The sequence below is a fragment of the Pungitius pungitius genome, chromosome 16 (genome assembly GCF_949316345.1).
Source record: "Pungitius pungitius chromosome 16, fPunPun2.1, whole genome shotgun sequence".
NCBI classification, from domain to species: domain Eukaryota; kingdom Metazoa; phylum Chordata; class Actinopteri; order Perciformes; family Gasterosteidae; genus Pungitius; species Pungitius pungitius.
In genome coordinates, this window is record NC_084915.1 from 8352355 (window position 1) to 8372858 (window position 20504).

At 42.7% G+C, this 20504-nt stretch overlaps 1 protein-coding gene across 3 annotated transcripts in view; it reads left to right on the forward strand.

Annotated features, from left to right (window-relative positions):
* Positions 1 to 404: 404 nt before the first annotated feature.
* Positions 405 to 20504, forward strand: part of LOC119215843 (cell adhesion molecule DSCAML1-like) — a 47485-nt gene continuing 27385 nt past the window's right edge. Inside the window, exons 1-3 of one of the 3 annotated variants that reach the window (XM_037468312.2) lie at positions 405 to 1281; positions 9729 to 10049; positions 12532 to 12678. In XM_037468312.2, coding sequence (XP_037324209.2) covers positions 1059 to 1281; positions 9729 to 10049; positions 12532 to 12678 — 691 coding nt within the window. In that variant the 5' untranslated portion in view covers positions 405 to 1058. The remainder of the gene's footprint in view (positions 1282 to 9728; positions 10050 to 12531; positions 12679 to 20504) is intronic. The other 2 variants (XM_037468310.2, XM_037468311.2) reach the window with 2 other exon arrangements.

A 20504-nucleotide genomic window follows, 5' to 3' on the forward strand; every position in this document is an offset into this window, starting at 1 on the left:
TTCTTAAATTTGGTCATAGAATGTTTAATCATTATGTTCATTGAAAATGATGAACCTTTTTGCAGCGTTGGTTATAGTGAATTAAATGTATACCGCTTTTATCTTTCACTCATTTTGGTCATTTAAGTGATGGGGAAAACCTTTTCTTTTAAACCATCTGTTACGGCCTGTTATGTGCAATGTTCACAGGCGTGCATGTTTGTTTGAATACTTGGGTTTCAATATAACGCCTAAATAAATAATTTGACTGAAGACAGTGGTAGAAAACCGTTTTCTCGGTTAACACTAACATGAAGGTTGTGCGGCTGCTGCAGCAGACGATCTCTCGTCGCATCCACCACTGGCATCCACAGTGACTTTAAATATTCTATGAACTGGGAGTGTCCTGACTCCCACCGTCCTCATTTATGCTTATGCGGGGGAGCGCAACAGAGAGCGGGTGAAACGGGAGAAGAAAAAAAAATTGTTGTTGTAGAAAGTTGCTCAGAATTCTTTAAGGATGCACTGAAACCTTTGATAATTGATTTGATTCACCTGCAGTCTTATTCACCTGCTGTTTGAAAGTGTTATGCGCCGCACCCGCTGCTCCATTTCCTGTCGCCTCCTCTCTATCTGCATTGCATATCTGTGCGCAAATGTCTGCGCACGTTCCATGGCATCGAAAGACAAAGAAAATCACTCATTAAGCTGTGCTGTGGCTCCACGTCCCCTGATTTACGGCCCAATCTCAGACGAAAGGACAAGGTTACATGTTCGGAGTCCTCGCAGCTACCTGAGCGGTGTTTTGTAGATCCATATTGCGCAAAGAAAACGTGGTCATCAGGGGTGCACAGGTGGGTGCGCTCCCGCCAAGGTGCCAAGATCTCTCTCTCTCTCTCTCTCTCTCTGCGCAGCTCCAGCGCTCACGCAAAGTGGCCATTTGGACCCGTGTTCACCGAAATCCACTGTTCGGCTCACATCAACTCTCGACTTTGCCGTGACCCATCGTTCCGCGGCGTTTGATTAGTGCGGTGAGGATGGATTTGAATGCACAGTAGTCTTGGGAGGAGAGGAGGGACATGGGCGGGGCTGAAGCGCCTCTCATTCTCCCTCCATCCTTAGCGGGGCAGCAGGGCTGGAGAGACCTCCGGGGAGCACAGTCGCCAGTCCAGCACGGAGACCCGCCTGGCCAAAAAAACGCGCCTCACACTTGCCAGGATTGCCAAATATTCCTGAAAAATAGACCTGCTATTTATGGCATGTGGCTTGTAACTTTACTCCTGCTGTACTCTCTCCAAGAAGGTAAGCGAGAGGAGAAAAAAAAAAAGAGAAAGAGCGCTTGAAATGTTCTAAATGCTGTGAAGCGAGTGCTGGAGTCTTGATGGGTTTGAGTTGAATGAAAAGTGATAATTAATCGAATCCTCGATTGATTTGTGGCGGTGAATGAATGACGTTGGTAGCGTATGCTTTGATGTATCATCCGATGCCCTGTGATGAGGAATTGATGAATATATATACATGTATCTATAAAATATATACTAAATGTATAAACCTGCTGGAGCCCAACTGGTAGAATATTCTGAAAGTAAAGGTGCAAAGTGGTCTTCTGTTCTGCGGGTTTATTCTGGGGGTTTTGTGCGGCGGCCTCAGATGGTGCTGATAGCACGGATTGTTTTCGCATTACCAACTCCGGTTATGAATATGTAAAATGGCTGAATAGGGAGAATGAGGTGCAAATACTAAGGTAGGGTGAGAGGAAAAGGAAAACACGCATTGGCCTGCAATGACATAAATTGATTACACATTTTGGAGCAAGTTCACTAAAAAATGTTGTAGTTCGGTGAAGTTTTGACTAGAATTCATTTGATTTTTTTCACATCTTGATGCTGTCAGTGTGTATCATTTGCTAATTGCAGCGGTTTTCGTGGACTATATTTGGCACAAGCGCCCTTTAGCAAATATATGCTCTTTTTGTTTAGGATGACATTTTAGGGTTTTAATTCGTTCTGGATGATACATTTGTTTCATTTTAAATTGAATTGCAAAAAAGGAGCCTCGTTTTCTCCCCACAATGGCCTCAATAGTTTAATAGATCTACTCGAAGGCCCTTAATTGGCGCATTCAAATGTGTCCTCCTTATTTAAATCATTTGGTCTCCGCAATCTTCCCTTTGTTTAATTAGGTTTATACATAACGATGGGCTGTTGTTTGTTTGAATGCATTCTTTCGAGTTCAGTATGTGTGGTAAATCCCCGACCCTGCTGCAAAGTTGATCCTTTGCTATTACAGTGCATTATAATAATCCTGAATAAATCTGCGCCGAAAATAAGAGGAATTCGACACTATCTCCATGTGAGAGCATTTTCCTGCCCTTTTGTGTAGCCTGACTGTTTGGAGTCATGTTTACATATTGTTTTACCTTATAACACAGGCCCCAATAGGGTGTACACAGCTTTAAGGTCTGGTGAATTGGCTAGAGGGAGGAATATGGCTGTTCTCGATGCAAGCGAGATGATTAAAATAGGCCATTTTAAATTCTCACACATTTTTTTTAAATGTCAGCGAATATCAACGTGTGTGCTGTTTGTGTTGTCCATGTCCTCTGTTACTGTTAAATTCACTGTGTTTCCAAATGTTTGTTATTAATTTAGAGCCACTATTCAATTGGAAAGCTGTTATTTCGGAGCTTCTCTTGTTTTTGCGGAATCTTATTCATGCGCAAATTTATTTCACCAAATGAGAAAGTCCAGGGGCGTGGGTGCAAATTATAGACTTGCCCGGTCATGTTCCTCACTAATAGCGCACCTGGACCCCGCCGTCGTGCTCGCGCGTGTGCCAGCGCGTGCGTCATGGCTCGTGTTGCCGTGTGTGTGTGTGTGTGTGTGTGTGTGTGTGTGTGTGTGTGTGTGTTGGCAAGCGTGTGGAGGAGAAGTGACAGGGACACCCTCTTGGTTTTGTTGTAAATGTTGGACCCGTTTCTTAGGATTTCTGCAGGAGCTAAATTGGAAGATGAATCATTTATTTATTTTACACGATTTGCGGCACAATCAATACATCAATTTAAATTTTTCTTTTGATTAAATAAATGTTGCTATTATGTCAGACACTCGGGGTAATAACAGTTGATAACCAATAACCAATTAAAGAACAATGCGTATCATTTTTTTGCAGCAATTTGAAATATTAAAGCAGATTTATGAATTCAATTTGGTCATGTCAAAACAAAAAGCTGGGTTTCCTTAAATTATTTACATTGTATATTTACATTGACTTTTGATGAATTAGCATTAAATAATATCCATGTTGGTATGCATACCTGCTAAAGGCCCACTCTGAAAAAGAATTTTTAATAAAGCATTTTAAAGAAAATTAAATAAATAAAAATATTTATGTAATATTCAAATAAGATAACATGCATTTTAATTCAAATCAGGTGATCCCTCAGCACACTCTTGTCCTCTCTGCTCACCCTCCACAAATAGAAATATGCAAAAAGTCCCCCCCCCCCCCCCCCCCCTCCCCGGTCCAATTCCCTGTGCTGTCTTTGCAAGGCTGCACAATTAAAGCTGCGATCTGAGCTATACGCCATTCAATGACAGAGCTGTGTGGTCCACAGGGGTGCCAATCATTACTCAGGCGGGGCAAAGGCTTACATTTTTTACCAGCCCAAACCCGGCATTATTTAATTTGAGGAAAACACCCATCTTAAAGAGGGCTAAAGCAGAAACCCCCAGCACTCAATGTGACTTTTGTTGTAATTTGGTCCTTTCGGGCCTCAGGATAGACAATTCAGATTCTCATCATTCAAAATGAGGGTGCTTGAACAAATAAAGAAATCTGTTATGGACTGACTGATGGTGCCGATTAAAAAAAAATATATATATATATATATATATATATATCTGTCTGAAAATTGATCACACAACTTGACTTACCTCTTTTACACTATGCACTCTTAGGATTAGCAGTTGGATGTTATAAACAACGCACATGTTAATAATACTTCTGAAATCAGCAAAGACTAAATCAATCAACGTTGTTGCCTAATGGTGGGTGAAGTGCGCTGGTGTAAGACTGTCAGTAGAGAAACGGAGCTCATTGCACATCCCCAATAGGATGTCACAGCTCCGTCACCGGCAGCCCTGCTCTCCAATTCGTCCTCATCCAGATTATTAATAAGTACTAATATTTTAAGATAACAACAACATAAATAGATGCAAGTGAACTCCGGCGACAGTCAGAAATGCCCCCCACCCCCGCCCCCCTGCAAGAACTGCTAAATTGAGAAAGACCTCCTCCAAATTTGATTGGATGTTGGGACTGCACATTTTGAGGAGGAGGGTGTGTTCAGCAAATGTCAAATCTACGAAGCAAGTAGTTGTTTTTGTTGGATCTCTCTCTCTATCTCCATCTCTTCTCTCCATCTCCCCCTCCCTCCACCGCTTCCACTCGCAGTAACTCCCCTCCCCTCTCTCCCTCATCACTAGGCAGAATTAAAGGTTGGGGGAGGGGCAGTTTATGCAGACTGTGCTGGGACTTGTGATCCGCAGATTTGATATTCACATTAAGAGAGAAACTGGCTGCTTTGATGTGAGGGGGAGCAGGTCCCAGGGGACTGCTGAAGTAGCACACTTTTTTTTTTTTTTTTTTTTACTGACACAGCAGAGGCCGGGGGGGTGCTAGGGGTGGTGTTGGTGGGTGGGTGAGGCGGAGAGCAGATTGTTGGGGACAGGGTGTACAGAAAGACAGTAGGAGGGGAGCACTGAGACCCCTTTCTTGATTAGATGTAACCCCGGCAAGCCCCCCCCCCCCCCCCCTTATTCTTTCACCCATAACCACCTACTTATACCAGACCCCCTGAGGATAATCCATAAACTTACACCTCCCTTTATCCCTCTGCATCCCACCAATATTCAATTCACACCCCTTCTGTGTCCCCTCCCACTTCTTCATCTGCTGCCGTATGTTTCCACACATGTTCAATTGTTTTATGGAAAACATCACTTTAAACTTTCTGTCCCAAAACCACCCAAAGGGGTGCGTGAAGGAGCGGAGATGAAGTGGCAGTGAAGCTGTTTCTAAAATGGCGAGGACAGGGGGACAATTCACATGTCTGATGTGCCTGTCTTTAATTGGATCCTACTCTTGACCTTCACCGCGATCCGTTCACAAAATCCGATAAAGAAATGCTGCGAGAAATTATAGGATAGATAGAGATTGGCGAGACAAGGAAAGGAAGAACATGTGGAGGTATCACGCCTCAGGTCAGGCTCAGGGAGCTCTACGTGTGAGAATGTGTGTGTGTGAAACATTTGGGGTTCTCGGAGGTTTGTTTACCTCCTCATCACAATACAGTTTTGTGTGTGTGTGTGTGTGTGTGTGTTTGTGTGTGAGTATACACCTCTATGCACACTCACATTCTGGAGAGGCGTAGATCAGCTGCATTATGCATGATGAAACCTTGCATAGGTTATGACTTCTGCCTCTGTGACATACATATTCATGCACGGCTCTCTGGCTGGATGTATAAAACTGTGACAGCCTAAGCTCCAGCTCCAGCAGTGCCGTCAGTGCGCCAACACTTTCCGGTGAGGACTGTCTTCCTCTCTGGGGCCTGAGCGGTGCTGATGAAGCCCCGTGCATGCAGGTGATAGGCAGCTGCAGCATCAACACAGGAACCCCCACCCAGCTTTGGTCAGTGGTGCTGAAAGGACACGCAGTGCATGTGCGGGTGCTCCGTTGTCTCGACTTGTTAAAGTCCACTTCCAGGTTTCATTGTATTTCAATTAGGTGAATGCGCATCGATCATGCTGAAACAATTAGTTTGTGGATATTAGTCTGTTTCTATTTTAGACAATCGATTGGACGTTTCAGCACCACATTCTCTGCTGCAGGAGGATTCGTGGTTGGAACAAACAGACTCTGGGAACATGTGATTATTTGTATTTTACTATATTCTGATATTTTTAAAGTCTAAATGGAGGATCTTTTTATTGGACCAATCAATCCATAATGAACATATAAATTGGGATTTCCAGCCCTGTAGATGGCTTCATCAGCTGTAACCGCCATTGGAGTGACAAAGGGCCAGCGTGACAAGACACACTTACACACACATACACACAAGTTTTGAGCACCCGTCCTGGCTATGTCATCAAAACAGGGAGAAGCTTGGATAACAACACCCACAGAGACAGATCGACTGCATTCTGTGCTCAGGTCCACGTTCCTCCACTCTATCTTTATATAGCAAATAAATGTTTGCCGCACCTAATATTTGGGAACACAACCTGATAAAGACATTGATAACATTTGGCTGTTTTTTATTTCTTTATTGATGTATTTTCAATTTGTCGCACGTGTTCTATTACCAATAATAAATACTAATGTATAAATGTATTAACTGACACTGGTTCTGTATTGAATTCAATGAGGTTTACATTCTAACCACTATGCACCAAATCCCCTGCCGTGCCGGTTGGACAAGATGTTGCCTGCACTGCTTTTCGTGGTCTAAACGTAACCCATGAAACTAACAACATCAATGCGTACTGGCCAATCAGAGTCTTCGGCCCTTCAGGCTGTCAATTTAGTGTTTCTGTTGTAAGTCACTGGCTAGTTGAATGGTGACCGGGGAATAATTCCCTCTTCTCGTGCTCGTGTGGTCATAATGGCTCAAGTCGATCACGGAAGAGTGTGGGATTTTATCCCATTATTTCAACAAAACATGGAAAAAAAAGTTCAGTTCCGCGTGTTCGACTGGCCCAACTTGATTTCCATCTTTCAACTGGAAATTTCAGAACCTTTCCCCCTGGAAAGCCGTGAAAGAGGTTGTGTTTCGTATGCATTCTCAGTCCCTCACTCACTCACATTTGCCGTTTTTTTTTTCTTCTTCTTGCCACAGGCCGTCTGCACAGGTCGGCAATGTCTGTTGGTGTTGAAATGGACCGGAAACTCCGCCAGTCCGACACAAACCAGAGCTGTGCCCAGTTGAGTCTTGGAGTGCACACATGGTGTTATGAGCACACCGCCTAACCAAACAGCAGCTTCTCATCCTAGAGTGGATCGGCCTTGCCAGTTCTGGGGACTAAGGCGGTTACACCATTGTTTCAGCAGACTGTGTGGTGCTTACACACCTTTAATAAATTAGTGTTTCGGTGACTTTAAGTTTCTAGATTTGGATTGGTCCGAGGGTGGCTGTTGATCACAATTTCAAGTGCCACCGATTTCAAGTGGCACCATGGCACCACGCTCTCCTCTCCCAGTGTAACGGAGCGCTCGTGTGTATTTCTGGTGTGTCTGTGTGTGTGAGGATGGTCCGTGTGTGGTTGGTCTGGTTTTGACTCTTCCTGAGAGGTGGGAGCTTGCTCTGATCCCTCCCATTCCCCTTACCGCTCCATCAGTCCCATTGCTCCCCAGCCCCCCCACCCCAGTGCCCGCACCCCGGGGCCACATAATCTACTGTATGAGAGGTTCTCCTGCTGCCCCCCCCCCCCCCCCCAACCCCCAAGCTCTCAGGGTGACCCCCTCTCTCCTCCACTTTAGTCCTGTCCCCCCATTGGGAGATTATAGATATTTCAATCTTTAATATGGGCTTTATGCTCAGGGGCCATTATCAGTAATCTGTGGAGGGGGGGATAGGGGGGGGTCTGACCTGGTTTTTGCAGCCCACCACTGGACTGCCAGACACATTTTCATATACCATCTGTAACGTTCTGTCCATCTTTTTACAATCCTAGTCTACTAGGGATTGTAGCACTTATTGAAGTTATTAAGGAACCCTCCTGAATGGAGGCAATTGCTGCGTCTTTCTTTGATCTGTTGCAGTGAGCTGTGCCACTCAGAGCCACGGTTTGACACCGGGGATTTATTCCGTTAATGTTTTTTGTTAATGGCTTAATCACGAAAATTCTTAATATTTTTGATGATCAGATATGTTATTTGCTCTCACTCGTTATTTCTTGATTTGATTTCAGTGTTGTATTGTGACTTTTTTTAGTATCTGCATCAACATCACAAACCTAGCTGATCACGGATGGTTTGGATTGACACAAATATAGGCCTCTTTGGGATATTGTGCTTCTTGTACCTGTGAAAACAGTGAGAACAGCAATAATTATTCTGTTAACAAAGCTCTCAGTCCAAAACCATCATTTAGCCAATGCAGCATCATAACTCCCTCAACCTGGTATTGACAAGTAATGTGATAATCTGAGTGTTAATATAGTGCAGAAATTGAAGATATGTGTACCTCAGTGTCACAGAACATAATCACGTTCTTATAGGTTGGGGAGAAGTGGTTTTTACTTTTATATCACATGTAATTAAATTGAAAATCTTTGCGACTGTCAGACAAAATAAGCAGTTTCATATCATCAATTTAAGCACTCAGGCATTTTCACTATTTTCTGACTAAAATGATTGATTCATTGATTCATTAAAAGTTCCAGCCCTGGTGTTTATATTGTGAATGCAAATAGTTATCCATTTTATAGTCACATCTCAAGTTCTATATTGCATGATATGTATTTGACATATTTTGTGCTGAACTATGACATAATACATTTCATACATTTGAGTCACAGCCCTTCAACTGTTTTTACAAAATGTTTTCAGGATAGAAGAAATAATCAGATCTTTTTTTTTAATCACACCACAAACAGAACAAAACATGAAATTAACAAGAATTAGGTATCAAAGAACAAAGATTTATTTTACAAATAAACTGAAACAACTGAGGTTTTATCAAAAGTTAGATTGTATGACATAATTGAATGTCAATGGTATTACAAAATGTAACATTAATCATTCAACAGAATCAGAATCTTAAGATTTTACCACTGAAAATGTAATTATATTTTTATGTAATCTGTTTATGTAAATCCATTCACAATGTTTTACAATTTAATAGGTGAGCGATAGAGGAAAAATGCATAATTCAAACTTCATAGAAAAGAAAAAAAACACAGACGTGGTTTGAACAATATCCAATTATATGCTGAGGGGTGTTTTCAAAATCTTTTAGAATCTTTCCGGTTGTTTTAACAGACGTCCCGTGTAAAACTGAACTGACAGAGTGAACAAGTGGTAGAGTAATGTGTATTAGATGATATCATTCAGAAGCAGGTCCGTCAGCAGTGTCCCACAGTCTCTATCTTCTCATCTTTCCTATTATGATTCCAAATTTAAGAGACTTCCCCCGCTGTCTTTCCTCTTCTAACTCTCAGTTGTAGCTGTATGTGTTTAATCTGAGTGCTAATGAAGAGCATTCATGTATGTGTGTGCGTGTGTGTGTGTGTGTGTGTGCATGTGTGTGTGTGTGTGTGTGTGTTAAATATGTAAGGAGATTAAATAGACTTAAATCTCTGCGTCTGGCATAGAAATTCCAATCACATAACCTATCATCGAGTTCCCTTTCTCTCTGTCTTTGTTTGTGTTCGTGTCCACTGTACGGAGGTAACAGGCTCCTCCTCCTCCCTCCGATCCATCTAAATCATCACAGGCTTTAGCCCAAATCCCTGGCTTTTCTGAATCACATGACTGATGTTTGCAGCTGGACATTTGACATATATTTTGTTACGATTACTTTGCAACACATTTGAAGGACATACCCTTACTGTCCATTTTACTGTCCATTCAAGGTATGCTGAGTGGAATCCTGTTAACTTATATGTGAGTGTATAAAGCGCATAACAGGTGCTCATTGTTGACCCGGTGAGTGATGTTGTGTTGTCTGTTTGCCCCTGCAGTACACAGTGAGGATGTGGGCTCCACCAGGCTGTACTTTGTGAATGCCTCCCTGCAGAGGGTCACCTACTCCAGCTCGGTGGGGGTGTCCCTGCCCTGTCCAGCAGGGGGCACCCCCAGTGCCATACTGCGCTGGTACCTGGCCACCGGCGACGACATATACGACGTGCCCCACATCCGCCACGTGCACGCCAATGGCACTCTGCAACTGTACCCCTTCTCGCCCTCAGCCTACAACAGCTACATCCACGACAACGACTACTTCTGCACCGCCGAAAACCAAGCAGGCAAGATCCGCAGCCCCAACATCCGCATCAAAGCTGGTGAGTTGGAACCACAGTTGTGGGAATGGCAAGACAGACAGGTTTTAAAGATTGAGATGTAACAAGGGGGGCTATGCATCAAAAAGCCAAAGTCAAACACAACATGATGAGGAGTAGAGCAAAAAAAGCGTTGGTTGTATAAAGAAGAGCAGATGTGATTGGCAGCTGCAAAAAGCCCTTCCCACACACAGAATCACCTGCCCTAAAATAGCCCATCTCGACCTGAACACAGATTGACCTAGAACACAGACTACAGAGAGAACATCTGCATCACATACTACGCTAGGCCTCGGCCTTCCCTCGCACCTATTTAAGAGAGCTGGTGATGAACCACTGCACTTTGTGTCGACATAACCCCTTCAGCTGCATCTACGGCACAACACCATCTGGTGAGATGAAATCCAAAAACACCACCCCTTTGGTACTTAGAGTTAAGGAGCAACTCCAATGGGCTTTCTAGATGAACCAACTCAGATGAGGAGGAAGAAGTGTGGTAGAAGTTAGGTCACATGCCATTACCATCATCCTCATTGACAGGCCTTCACTTCTAACAAAGTCAGTAGAATGGTAGCCGCCATGAATTTCCCAACCACTTGTATCATTTTCAAGGAATGCTTTTAAAGCTTAGTATGATAAGAAAAGTTATTAATCCCCTAGTTATAAGGTGATACGCTTTTAGTGTAAGTGGCCACATCCCTATCTTTTGCAGCTCTATGCTAACCTAAACCATGATTACATGATTTTGATACATAAGCTTTGTTGATTGTACATACAAAAACATCTCGTTTTTCTTTTTTCATGCAGACGTTAACTATTTCAAGTCTCAGGTAGATTAAAGAATAGATTGATAAATAACTAGATAGATCTGTAGCCTATTTTTGGACATTTTGACCAAGAGCTGCCTGCTGTTGCCATCATACTTTTCTGTCCTCCTTCTCCTCTGCGCTTCCTCCTTCTTCAAACGGTCCTCTAGTGCCAGACTAAATATAGCCACAGCACACTTCTTTAATTATCTCTCATTAACAGACCTAATTGGTGCTTTCCATTGATTGGACCTCGTGAGGCTGGTTTAAAAAGTGAGACCTCATAAAAAAAAGTATGTGCAGAGGTAAGGTTCATCTAGAACTCAGAGAGATACCTCACCAAACAGTTAGATCAAACATCAGCTGGAACAAAGCTATAGCTGGAGGTTAGTTGCACTGTTTCTATTGTCCTCCCACCCATCCCCTTTGCATCATTCATGCAGGCCAGTCGGTCCCTCCCCCTTCCCTCCTGCCGTCAACATCTGTTTTCATATTCTGCCTCCCAACACTGACCTGAACTAATACTCATATTCATTCTAATACTAATACTAGCGCCAAGTTGAGGATTTGAGCCAGGGCCCTGAGCTGCATGCCAGCCGGTTGCTGCCTTCATTCCCACATGACCCAAAAGCCTAGGCCTCGGGAGACGAGGGATTAGCATGAACCAAACATCCTGCAGCCAGCGGCCTCTGTCGGGCCAACTCTGGTGCTCAGGTTACAGTGTGACAAGACGCTTTGTTGTTAGTTTTAGTCTTGTGACCGTCGTGTTGTACTATCTCTGCCTTCAAACAGTAAGTGACACAGGTCTCGGTTGACACACTTTGACTCCTTCTAGGCTAAGAGCAATTTCTAAACTAATTCAGTGGTGAATTATGTCGTATTATTATTGGAGAGGAACTTGACTAATGTGATTTTTATTCTACTCATCTGTTCAAAGAAAATGCAAATCTCAGTGCACTTGCATGTGTTTCGCTCTTGCGACGGGAATGTTTGCACGCTGTCATCGTGTCTGTTACCAGGGAAGGGCCCCCGAACCAGTTTCTTAGCAACCTCAGAATACGTCCTAGCTTTCGTGTGATTTTGCTAATGAGTCCCTGCTCATTCACCAGAGTGTAAATTATTGCATAAACCTGCCTACACTGCAGCAGTAACCCTTCAGTTTACGTACAATTTGCAGCAGACTCTTTTGTGTCCTGATGAAGTTCTGTGCAAAAGCCGAAGATTGGTGTGTCGTGATAATGTCGTCCTTAAGCCAGAAAACAATTCCCATGATTATCCTGCTTAATTAATGGCGGCTTGCAGCAGAAACAGTGAAAGGGGAGGCACAATTAGAAGAGTAGGCCTCAAAGTCATGTGGTAGTTGATGAAATGTTGTTTTGCTCTGGAGCGTTAATGGGTTGTTTTTGGTGATGTAAACGCAAGTACTTTATGTTTTTTTTGTTGTCTCAGAACAACAAGGCTCACATTGGGATGTTATTGCCATCATGTTTGTCCGTTGTCAGCACATCTTGTTGGTAGATTATAAAAGATATTAAGTGTTGATAATATATTTAAATGATAATGAAAACAGCATTTACACCCTCATGGGTCACCACATGCCAACTATTCAACGGAAGGATGTAATATTGCCTTTTTAAAATATATCAGCTGTCTCCATATGATTTTGTGCATTTTTGTAGTTTTCAGGGAGCCATACACTGTGCGGGTGGCGGACCAGCGCTCGATGCGGAGCAACGTAGCTGTGTTCAAGTGCCTCATCCCCACCGCCGTGCAGGAGTACGTCAGCGTGGTGTCCTGGGAGAGGGACACTGTTTCCATCGTACCAGGTAGGACACCACATGAGTGAACCTGAATTATCCTGGGGTGGGCAGGTTTGTTTGTTTCATAGGATTGAAGTATGTCTTTCTATTGTGTGTGTGTGTGTGTGTGATGTACTGCTGTGCTATATGTTTGACCGAACTCTTAACTCGTGTCTTCTGTCTGCTCACTGTTCTGGATCACTGATCTGGTCCTCCTCCTCCTCCTCCTCCCCCTCCTCCCTGGCTGCTCAGAATCTCCCTCACTCTCTTCATCCTCTCTTCACAGAATTACAGCTCATTGCTATCGCTGCTTTTACATCTCATCACATACAAATGTCCTCCTAATGTCAGATCCAACCTTTAATTGTAATTGACATGAGATTCTTTTTCAAGTCATGTGACTTTTGCACAGCTTTTCCTCATCAGATCTATTCCTGTCCTCTTACTCCTTATCTTGCCACCATGTCCTTGAAGAACAGGGCCACAATTAGAGACATAGGATGTCAATAGCACTGTGCCCCCACATTCATCATCATTAACCTCATTTGTGCGACAGTGAGAGAAATGTAGAGTTCAGTTGTTTTGTCTGTTTGTGAATACATTATGGGGGTTCGATTGTGGGATTACATATTGTGTGCAATGTATGCTCTCGATGTATGTAGTATTATTTTTCTATATTTACAATGCTTGCAAAAACAATGTGGGAGAGAGGGATGAGAGGTAGAGATAAATGAACCAAAGGAAGAGAAGCAAGGAGGGTAGTAGGGCAAGAACGGCCTCGGGTCCTGGCAGATGGTGTTTTATATTATATGTATGCAAAACACACACACACTGTCACACATACACATGCACCCAGGTTTCAGGAGCTTATTTTTGTTTTTAGAAATTTCAAAGAATTTTCTGACTTCCTTGACAGTATTCTAGTTTTTTAATCCAATTTGTTTGACATTTTTGTCTTCAATAATCATCAGAATAGTGCAACATTAAGGAGCAACACATTTAGTCAGAAAGTACCAAAAAGCCTGTGATGCATTTCATGTTGAAATGTATTACATCATTTTTTTAGCATCTTTTGGCTACAGAATTATTCCATGATCCAGCTTTGATTTTCATGTTGGGTTGCAAACACTCACAGAAGCACTTTTTATAATTCAGTTGGATTATCTTTTTCACACACTACTGATTATGTTATTTAATGCTTAAAAATTGCACATTTTGTGCACACACATAACCATCCATTCTCTTGTGTGAAAGATTCTGTTTGATTATTGCAAAGAGATTTTAATATTATATTTAAATTCTATTCAGATATGCCGTTTAACTTTAAAATCAAGAGGAATTCTGCATTTAATCTCCCACTGCAGCTCTTTACATTATGAGTTCCAATCATTTTGGCTCAATGACATCCGGATATTTCCTACACATGAATCCAGCTGATCCAGTCCTTAGTATGTGTATTTATGTTTTTCTTGTATATGGGGTGTGGCTGTGTGTACCGTCATGAGGCTGCTGTGTGTAATTAGGGGTAAATAGGTCAGCTGATGAGCAGTGAGTGTGACGATCAGATGTTGGACACGATGAGCTGCTCACTGAACTTTCATTTCCCTACGACGGCGGCACACAGAAACACAACAAGCGCTCGCAATGCGGCCGTGTTCAACCTTGACCCCGTCCTCCTTGCTAATCAACACATTGACCTCATCGCCCTTACAGCCCATCAACTGCACAACCTCTAAAACAAATCTGCAGAGCAGTTCACAATGTGGTGCACCACAACTATGAAATCATGCACACATACACACACATACACGGTGAATGTCAATATACAGTAGACACACGCGGTTATATAAACATGCCAATGACAAAGATTATTGATGCTGATATTCAACTGCAGGCTGAACTATCTTTTTGTGTTACTTTAACATCATCGGCCAAACTCTTTCACTCGGCCAGCAAAGGGCTCTCTGGATAGGTCTAATGAAGATGTGCAAATTCAAATGGATTTTGTGCCTCAGAGCTCCCAGCATGCAAGTGTTTGCGTGGTTAGCTGTCGGGTCTGTCACTATTTCTCTGCTGCAGAAACACAGGGGGCTGTTGTTATTGATATTGAGGCGGTAAATCGATATGTGTTATAGTTGTGTTCACATGTCTTTTTTAAATCAAAAGTTTCATTCCATGATTTTCACACATGACAGTTCCTGGACTTTTGAGTTGTCAGTCACACAGCAAAGAGCCATAGACAAACAAACATAATTTAAAAAAAAACATACTCTGCCTGGGATGTCGTTGTGTGCATAAAAAGGGACATTTGACTGTTACCGAACTTCTTTGAATTTCTAAAACAATGGCTTATTGGCTGGTTGCACTGTTGCAACACAAAAAGAAAATGAATAGGATTGGGTTGATTTTTCGATCTGCTGGAGATTCTGAATATACATATCTGTTCATTTTTTTTTACATTTCTTTTGGCCTGTGTGTTGATAAATTTGAGCCATCTTCCCAGCCTCATCCGCAGAACTGATTCCAAATGTCACTACAGTTCCTTTGTTACAAAAGTGACTCGACGGCCCTCTCTCATTTAGATAAAGAAAAACAATTGAAGTTAATCTGAAGAAATCTGCATCTCGTCACCTACCTGCGCTGATGTCTGTACGCTGATGTCTGTACGCTGATGTCTGTACACTGATCAGTAGCGCGGTCACATACCGGTCTCAAGGTTGAGTTGATGATATAACACAATGCAGCCGTGCCCTCTGAACCCGAACAGGTTCCATTTTGTCAAACACACATGTTACCCATCTGGAGCTTTGCGAGTGTGCAGGCGAGTGTGTTTGTGTGTGTGTCCGCGCATGCCCCACTTTCCTGTCCAGCCAGGACAGTGACAGGGTTTAGGAGGGGAGGGTGTAGGCAGACTGACCTATTTCCCTCTTACTTCTCCGTCCCATAATATCCCTGTAGTTAAGCTTTGCGGTTATGTGTGTGTGTGTGTGTGTGTGTAGGTGTGTAGGTGGATGTGTGCGTGGTGTGGGTATGGGTGTGCGTGTGTGTTACCCTCCGAGACAATAGAGGCCCACTAGTCTGAGCAGTGATCTGAAGGAGGAGAGCTGGAACGGGGACACAGAGATGGAGGGTTTATGGACAGGAATGAAAAAGACAGTGGGACACAGAGAGCGATCCGCTTGCAGCTCGAGGACGTCAGTCTAACCAGCAGAAAGCTAATGAGTGGCTCCAATGAATGGAGACTGGACCAGCAGATGGCTGTGGCCACATGGTGGTCCACAGAAGATGCCCAACCATGCTCCATCTAATCCACCTGCCACACAGTTTGGCCCTTGATTGTGTATTTGCACAGTAATTTGATACATGCCCACAAGAAACCCGCAGCTGAAAAGCAATGACAGAAGGGAGACTTTGAGATTGGATAAAAACAAAGGAGTAAACTCCTCTTTTACTCATCCACACTTCACATACTATGTATATTGTTTTTTTTTGGCTTGCTTTCCTCACTTTTAGCATTATATTTGTACTATTTTCTGCTTTCACCTTGTCATTCGTTTCTCCAAACGTCCTCTCCAGCCCCTGAAAGGTTGAATTGTACAAGATATGGATGTTGTTCTGCGTGCATATAGATTATTGACAGACTTCATTAGTCTAGTTAAACCCCTGTGGTGTTAAAAGTAAGGTGCATTTAACCTGTGGTTAAGCTGTCGGTGTGTAAATGCTGCGTTAGCAGGCCTTTTATTTGAACTAGGATCCTAATGGGTGTCAACGGGTGGTGAGGTCACTTACAGGCTGCATTACGGATCAATCCTCAGCCCCTGGGGTCCCTGCTGGAAGTCAAGCGGATCAACAGAGCCACAACAATGTATACACACACACACGCACAGACACACACACACACAAAGAGGTTACTTTTGAGAACTATGCTGTTGCAAGTTATCTTTTTTCATTACCGATTAATCTGCTGATTATGCCTGTTGAAATTTCCAGAGGCACATGAGGGACGTCATCAAATTCCAGTTTTGTCCTGCTGACAAATATATTTCGTTCAATGTATGTGCTTTTGTATATTTCAACATCCAATAATGCAATATATTATATATGAAGGTGACCTTGATAAGTGCAAAATGTACTTATATATGTGCATATATACATATATATATATATAGTATACACATGCACATATTATAGCTAATTAAAAAGTTAGTGCATAAGGCCTTGCACAGGTGCAGCGAGGAGAGAGGAGACAAAGGCAGAGGGACCTCATGGAGAGCGGTGGTGTGTTAGGACACGAAGTCTGTTTGTAAATCTGTGCTTTTGCTCTCAGAGCAGGAATACATTAATAGATACACTTGTCAGGGACCCAGCCGACTCTTGTAAACACCAGTCTGCACACACACACACACACACTCTCTTTCCTGCAAAGTACAAATGTACAAGCATGCCCCCTACACACACGCACACACATCCCTCAGAAGTAACACAATAAAGCCATTTTCAGATTTTGTATGAAGCCGCCTGAATATGGAGCGCTCATTAAACATTAACTCAGGTTACATTAATGCTCCGCTCCGCTCCCCTGTGTGACGGCTGTCCTGTTGTTGTGCTCACTCGGCCCGGGTGCAGCAGGACGTGCTGTGACAGCGGAGGACGCGGAGCACGTGGCGTCCCCAGGGCTCATTGAACATAACCACATCGACTGTTGCCCTCTGTCACCACCGCCCTCAAGTCTCACACCACCCCTCCCTCCTCCTCTCCTGCCTCTGTCCCACATGGCACACAGCGTGACCGTGGGGGTTAGTGGGGGACATTGAAGACTGAATCACGCAGCTGATGCTGACGCCGCTACTACGAACGTGCACACATGCAAACATATGGCGGTTTACACCTAAACCTTCACTCAAGATCATCTTCTCAAGGAACGACAAAACCAAATGGAAATGAGTTTATTTTTGTGCTTCTCATATCTAGTTTCTAATGAAACTAAATAGCACTTGTCCTGCCCCATTGTTTGGCCCTTTTCCTTCTTCTTTTGCTTGCTCCGGATAATTCTTGGGCCCCTCACATTTTGCCCCAGTGTGCTGACAGAACGACTGAGAGCAGGGCAGGAACAGATGGGGTGCTGGCAGCCATCTTTTACTCAGTTAGGTTGAGCAGACACGTGGGGTGGGTGTGTGAATTAGCACAAACAAGTGTGTGTGTGTGTGTGTGCGTTGTCTGTGTGTGAAAGGGGTACAATAGCCATAATTATCTCTGCTTGAGAGGCCCGGTTTGTGGGGGTGAGGGGGGGTGGCTGGCGTGGAGAGGCGTGGAGAGGCGGAGTTCAACAATGGCTCAACCACAGGCTTTGTGTGTACAGAGCAGAGGGCTGACAAGTGTCGGCTATTATTGACTATTTACACACTACTACACACGCCTGCTCGCGTGCACGTACACACGCTACTGCCATCGCTCTCCAATGCCTTTTCTCTCTTTGTGTCTCCATAACCACACACACACACACACACACACATGCAGCATGAGCATGTTTACAGTGCATCAGTGTATCAGTGTCAATCAGTGTAAGAGGGAGAGATGGGGAAGCCCCTGCAAGCACATCACTCTGACAGAAATCTGGCCACTATCTCCCCCTTCAAGCCCGGCTATGTGAGAATGTATCAACGGAGGGAGAGTGTGTGTTCTGGAATTTGGGTCTGGATTCACACTTTTCTAATCATGTGACTGAATAGATCATTACAGTTTGCGCTGTAGGTTCTATTTTCATTTTCTATTCTATCTGCTTCTTCTTACAGCGTTGGTTATAAACAATAATCCTCGGCACATTCCAATAGGACTAACTGGCTAAAATGATAGTTGTAAAAAAACAGTAAGAAAATAGTATAATTTGTTTGTATTATTTTCAATTTGCGTGTAACTTTGCCTTGTTTTATTAAGACATTTTGATACTTTAAACAAAATTCTATTAAAAAAAGCATTATTATTATTAGATGAATTAAATATGAGACTGATTAAAAGACAATATAAACAATAGAATGTGAGTATTTACCTCAAACATGCAACATAGAGCCCATGCAGTGTTGTATACTTTTCTTTAATAAAAGTTACATGATAATTGATCTTTTGGGTCATTTTACGGTCTTGTGATCACAACATTCTCATTAATGAGATTTTTGTTTTTAATATTATAAGATTATTTAACCAAATAATATTCACTGGCTGTGTGCATCCTAGTTGTTAATCTGCAGTTTTAACCACATCCAGTGGAAGGCATGAGGGCTTGTGTCAAGGCTTAGTGTAAAAGAGTTGGGGGTTTACGTGGCCTGGATTGGGTTAAGAAATAGGATTTCCGTAAAGAGGTTTTACCACTTTCGTCCTGCTTTCTTGTACTCTTTTGTTTAGGCTACCAGAAGATGGATTAGTGCGAGAAGATTACATCAGGCTCTACTAAGAAATTGTATTTAAAGAAATGCTTCAGCAGCAATAAGTTTTGTTCTGATTTCCTCGCAGACATGTTTTTTTATTTTTTATTTTTTAAGTGAGGTTCAACAAATTTCCATCCAGGGGGATTATTACTATGAGTTATATACATTTATGAATTTATCATTTAATTTAGATGAGTAAAGAAAAGTAAGAGCACGCCAGATTCAGATTTTATTCAACCCCCCCCAAAAAACGTTTTGCTTTATGCAGTTTCTTTTTTAATCTAGGGTGCTGGACTTCACACTTAAGTGATGGAGTCATTTCAATATCAGTTGTGTATTTTCTTTTTTTTTACCTTGTTTCAGTGAAAGCAGCTGGTCGTCCGGGGAACGCGGGGACACATGAAATGGGATCCCTGGTGGTCATCCAAGTGCCATGTTCATACATGACCTCTCAATCAGACCTATTGATCCGCCTCACCATTAGCTGTCCAAACACACATGAAGTCCAGAGCAACACAGCGGGCCGTGATTGAGTGCAGGCGGGCGGGATTGTGACGCTGCTCTGGGTTAATGTGATGGAAAGTCTGAGAAAAAGGTCGGGACGTTCCTCTACTGTTGTTTTTGGGTTAGTATGCACAAAGTAAATATTGTGTGTAAGCAAGTCAATAATTCAACAGAGTTGCAGCATGGGAGCTGTTTGCACTCTATGTTTTTCTCAATAATAAAACTCTGTTAAGCCTTCCATCTATAATTCAGAATGCTTGACAACAAACAGTCACCCAAGATTATTGTAGATCGAAGTGCCCAACTACATAGGGGTTAAAATTAGATACTTTTTTTTGCATATTTTAAATGACTTATTTACTCCGTGAACATGCCAACTGTCCGTGGTCGGTGCGAACCCAGGTAAGCCATTAAAGTGGCGATGGGATGGAGAACGATGACGACATTACTGACTAATATTGTACTGTGATTTTCTTTCATTGTCTTATGAGTTGAAAGACTTTTCATGTTATTGAAACTAAAGATAATAATCTGCTCATATCTTAAAATAATAATACTGGAGCCTATGCAAAACATAGAAATGAAAGACCTGGCAGTTATGATGTGTCTATTGATCATCTTAGCGCCAAAACAATGCACTCGACAAACAGCACTAAGTTTTGTTTTTTTAAGGGGATTTGAAGCAACTCAAATGTTGCATTTGAATACTTACTCACATGTCAGTTACTGGTTGGAAGCATTTGGGTCAGATATGTGATACTTTGATTCAGAGTTTATTCATGCTTGGATTTCAAGTTGGCTTTCTTGTAAACAATGTATATTCTCGTGTGTGTGTGTGTGTGTGTGTGTGTGTGTGTGTGACTAAGCGCAGTAGAGCTCTCTCTCTCTCTCTCTCTCTCTCTCTCTCTCTCTCTCTCTCTCTCTCTC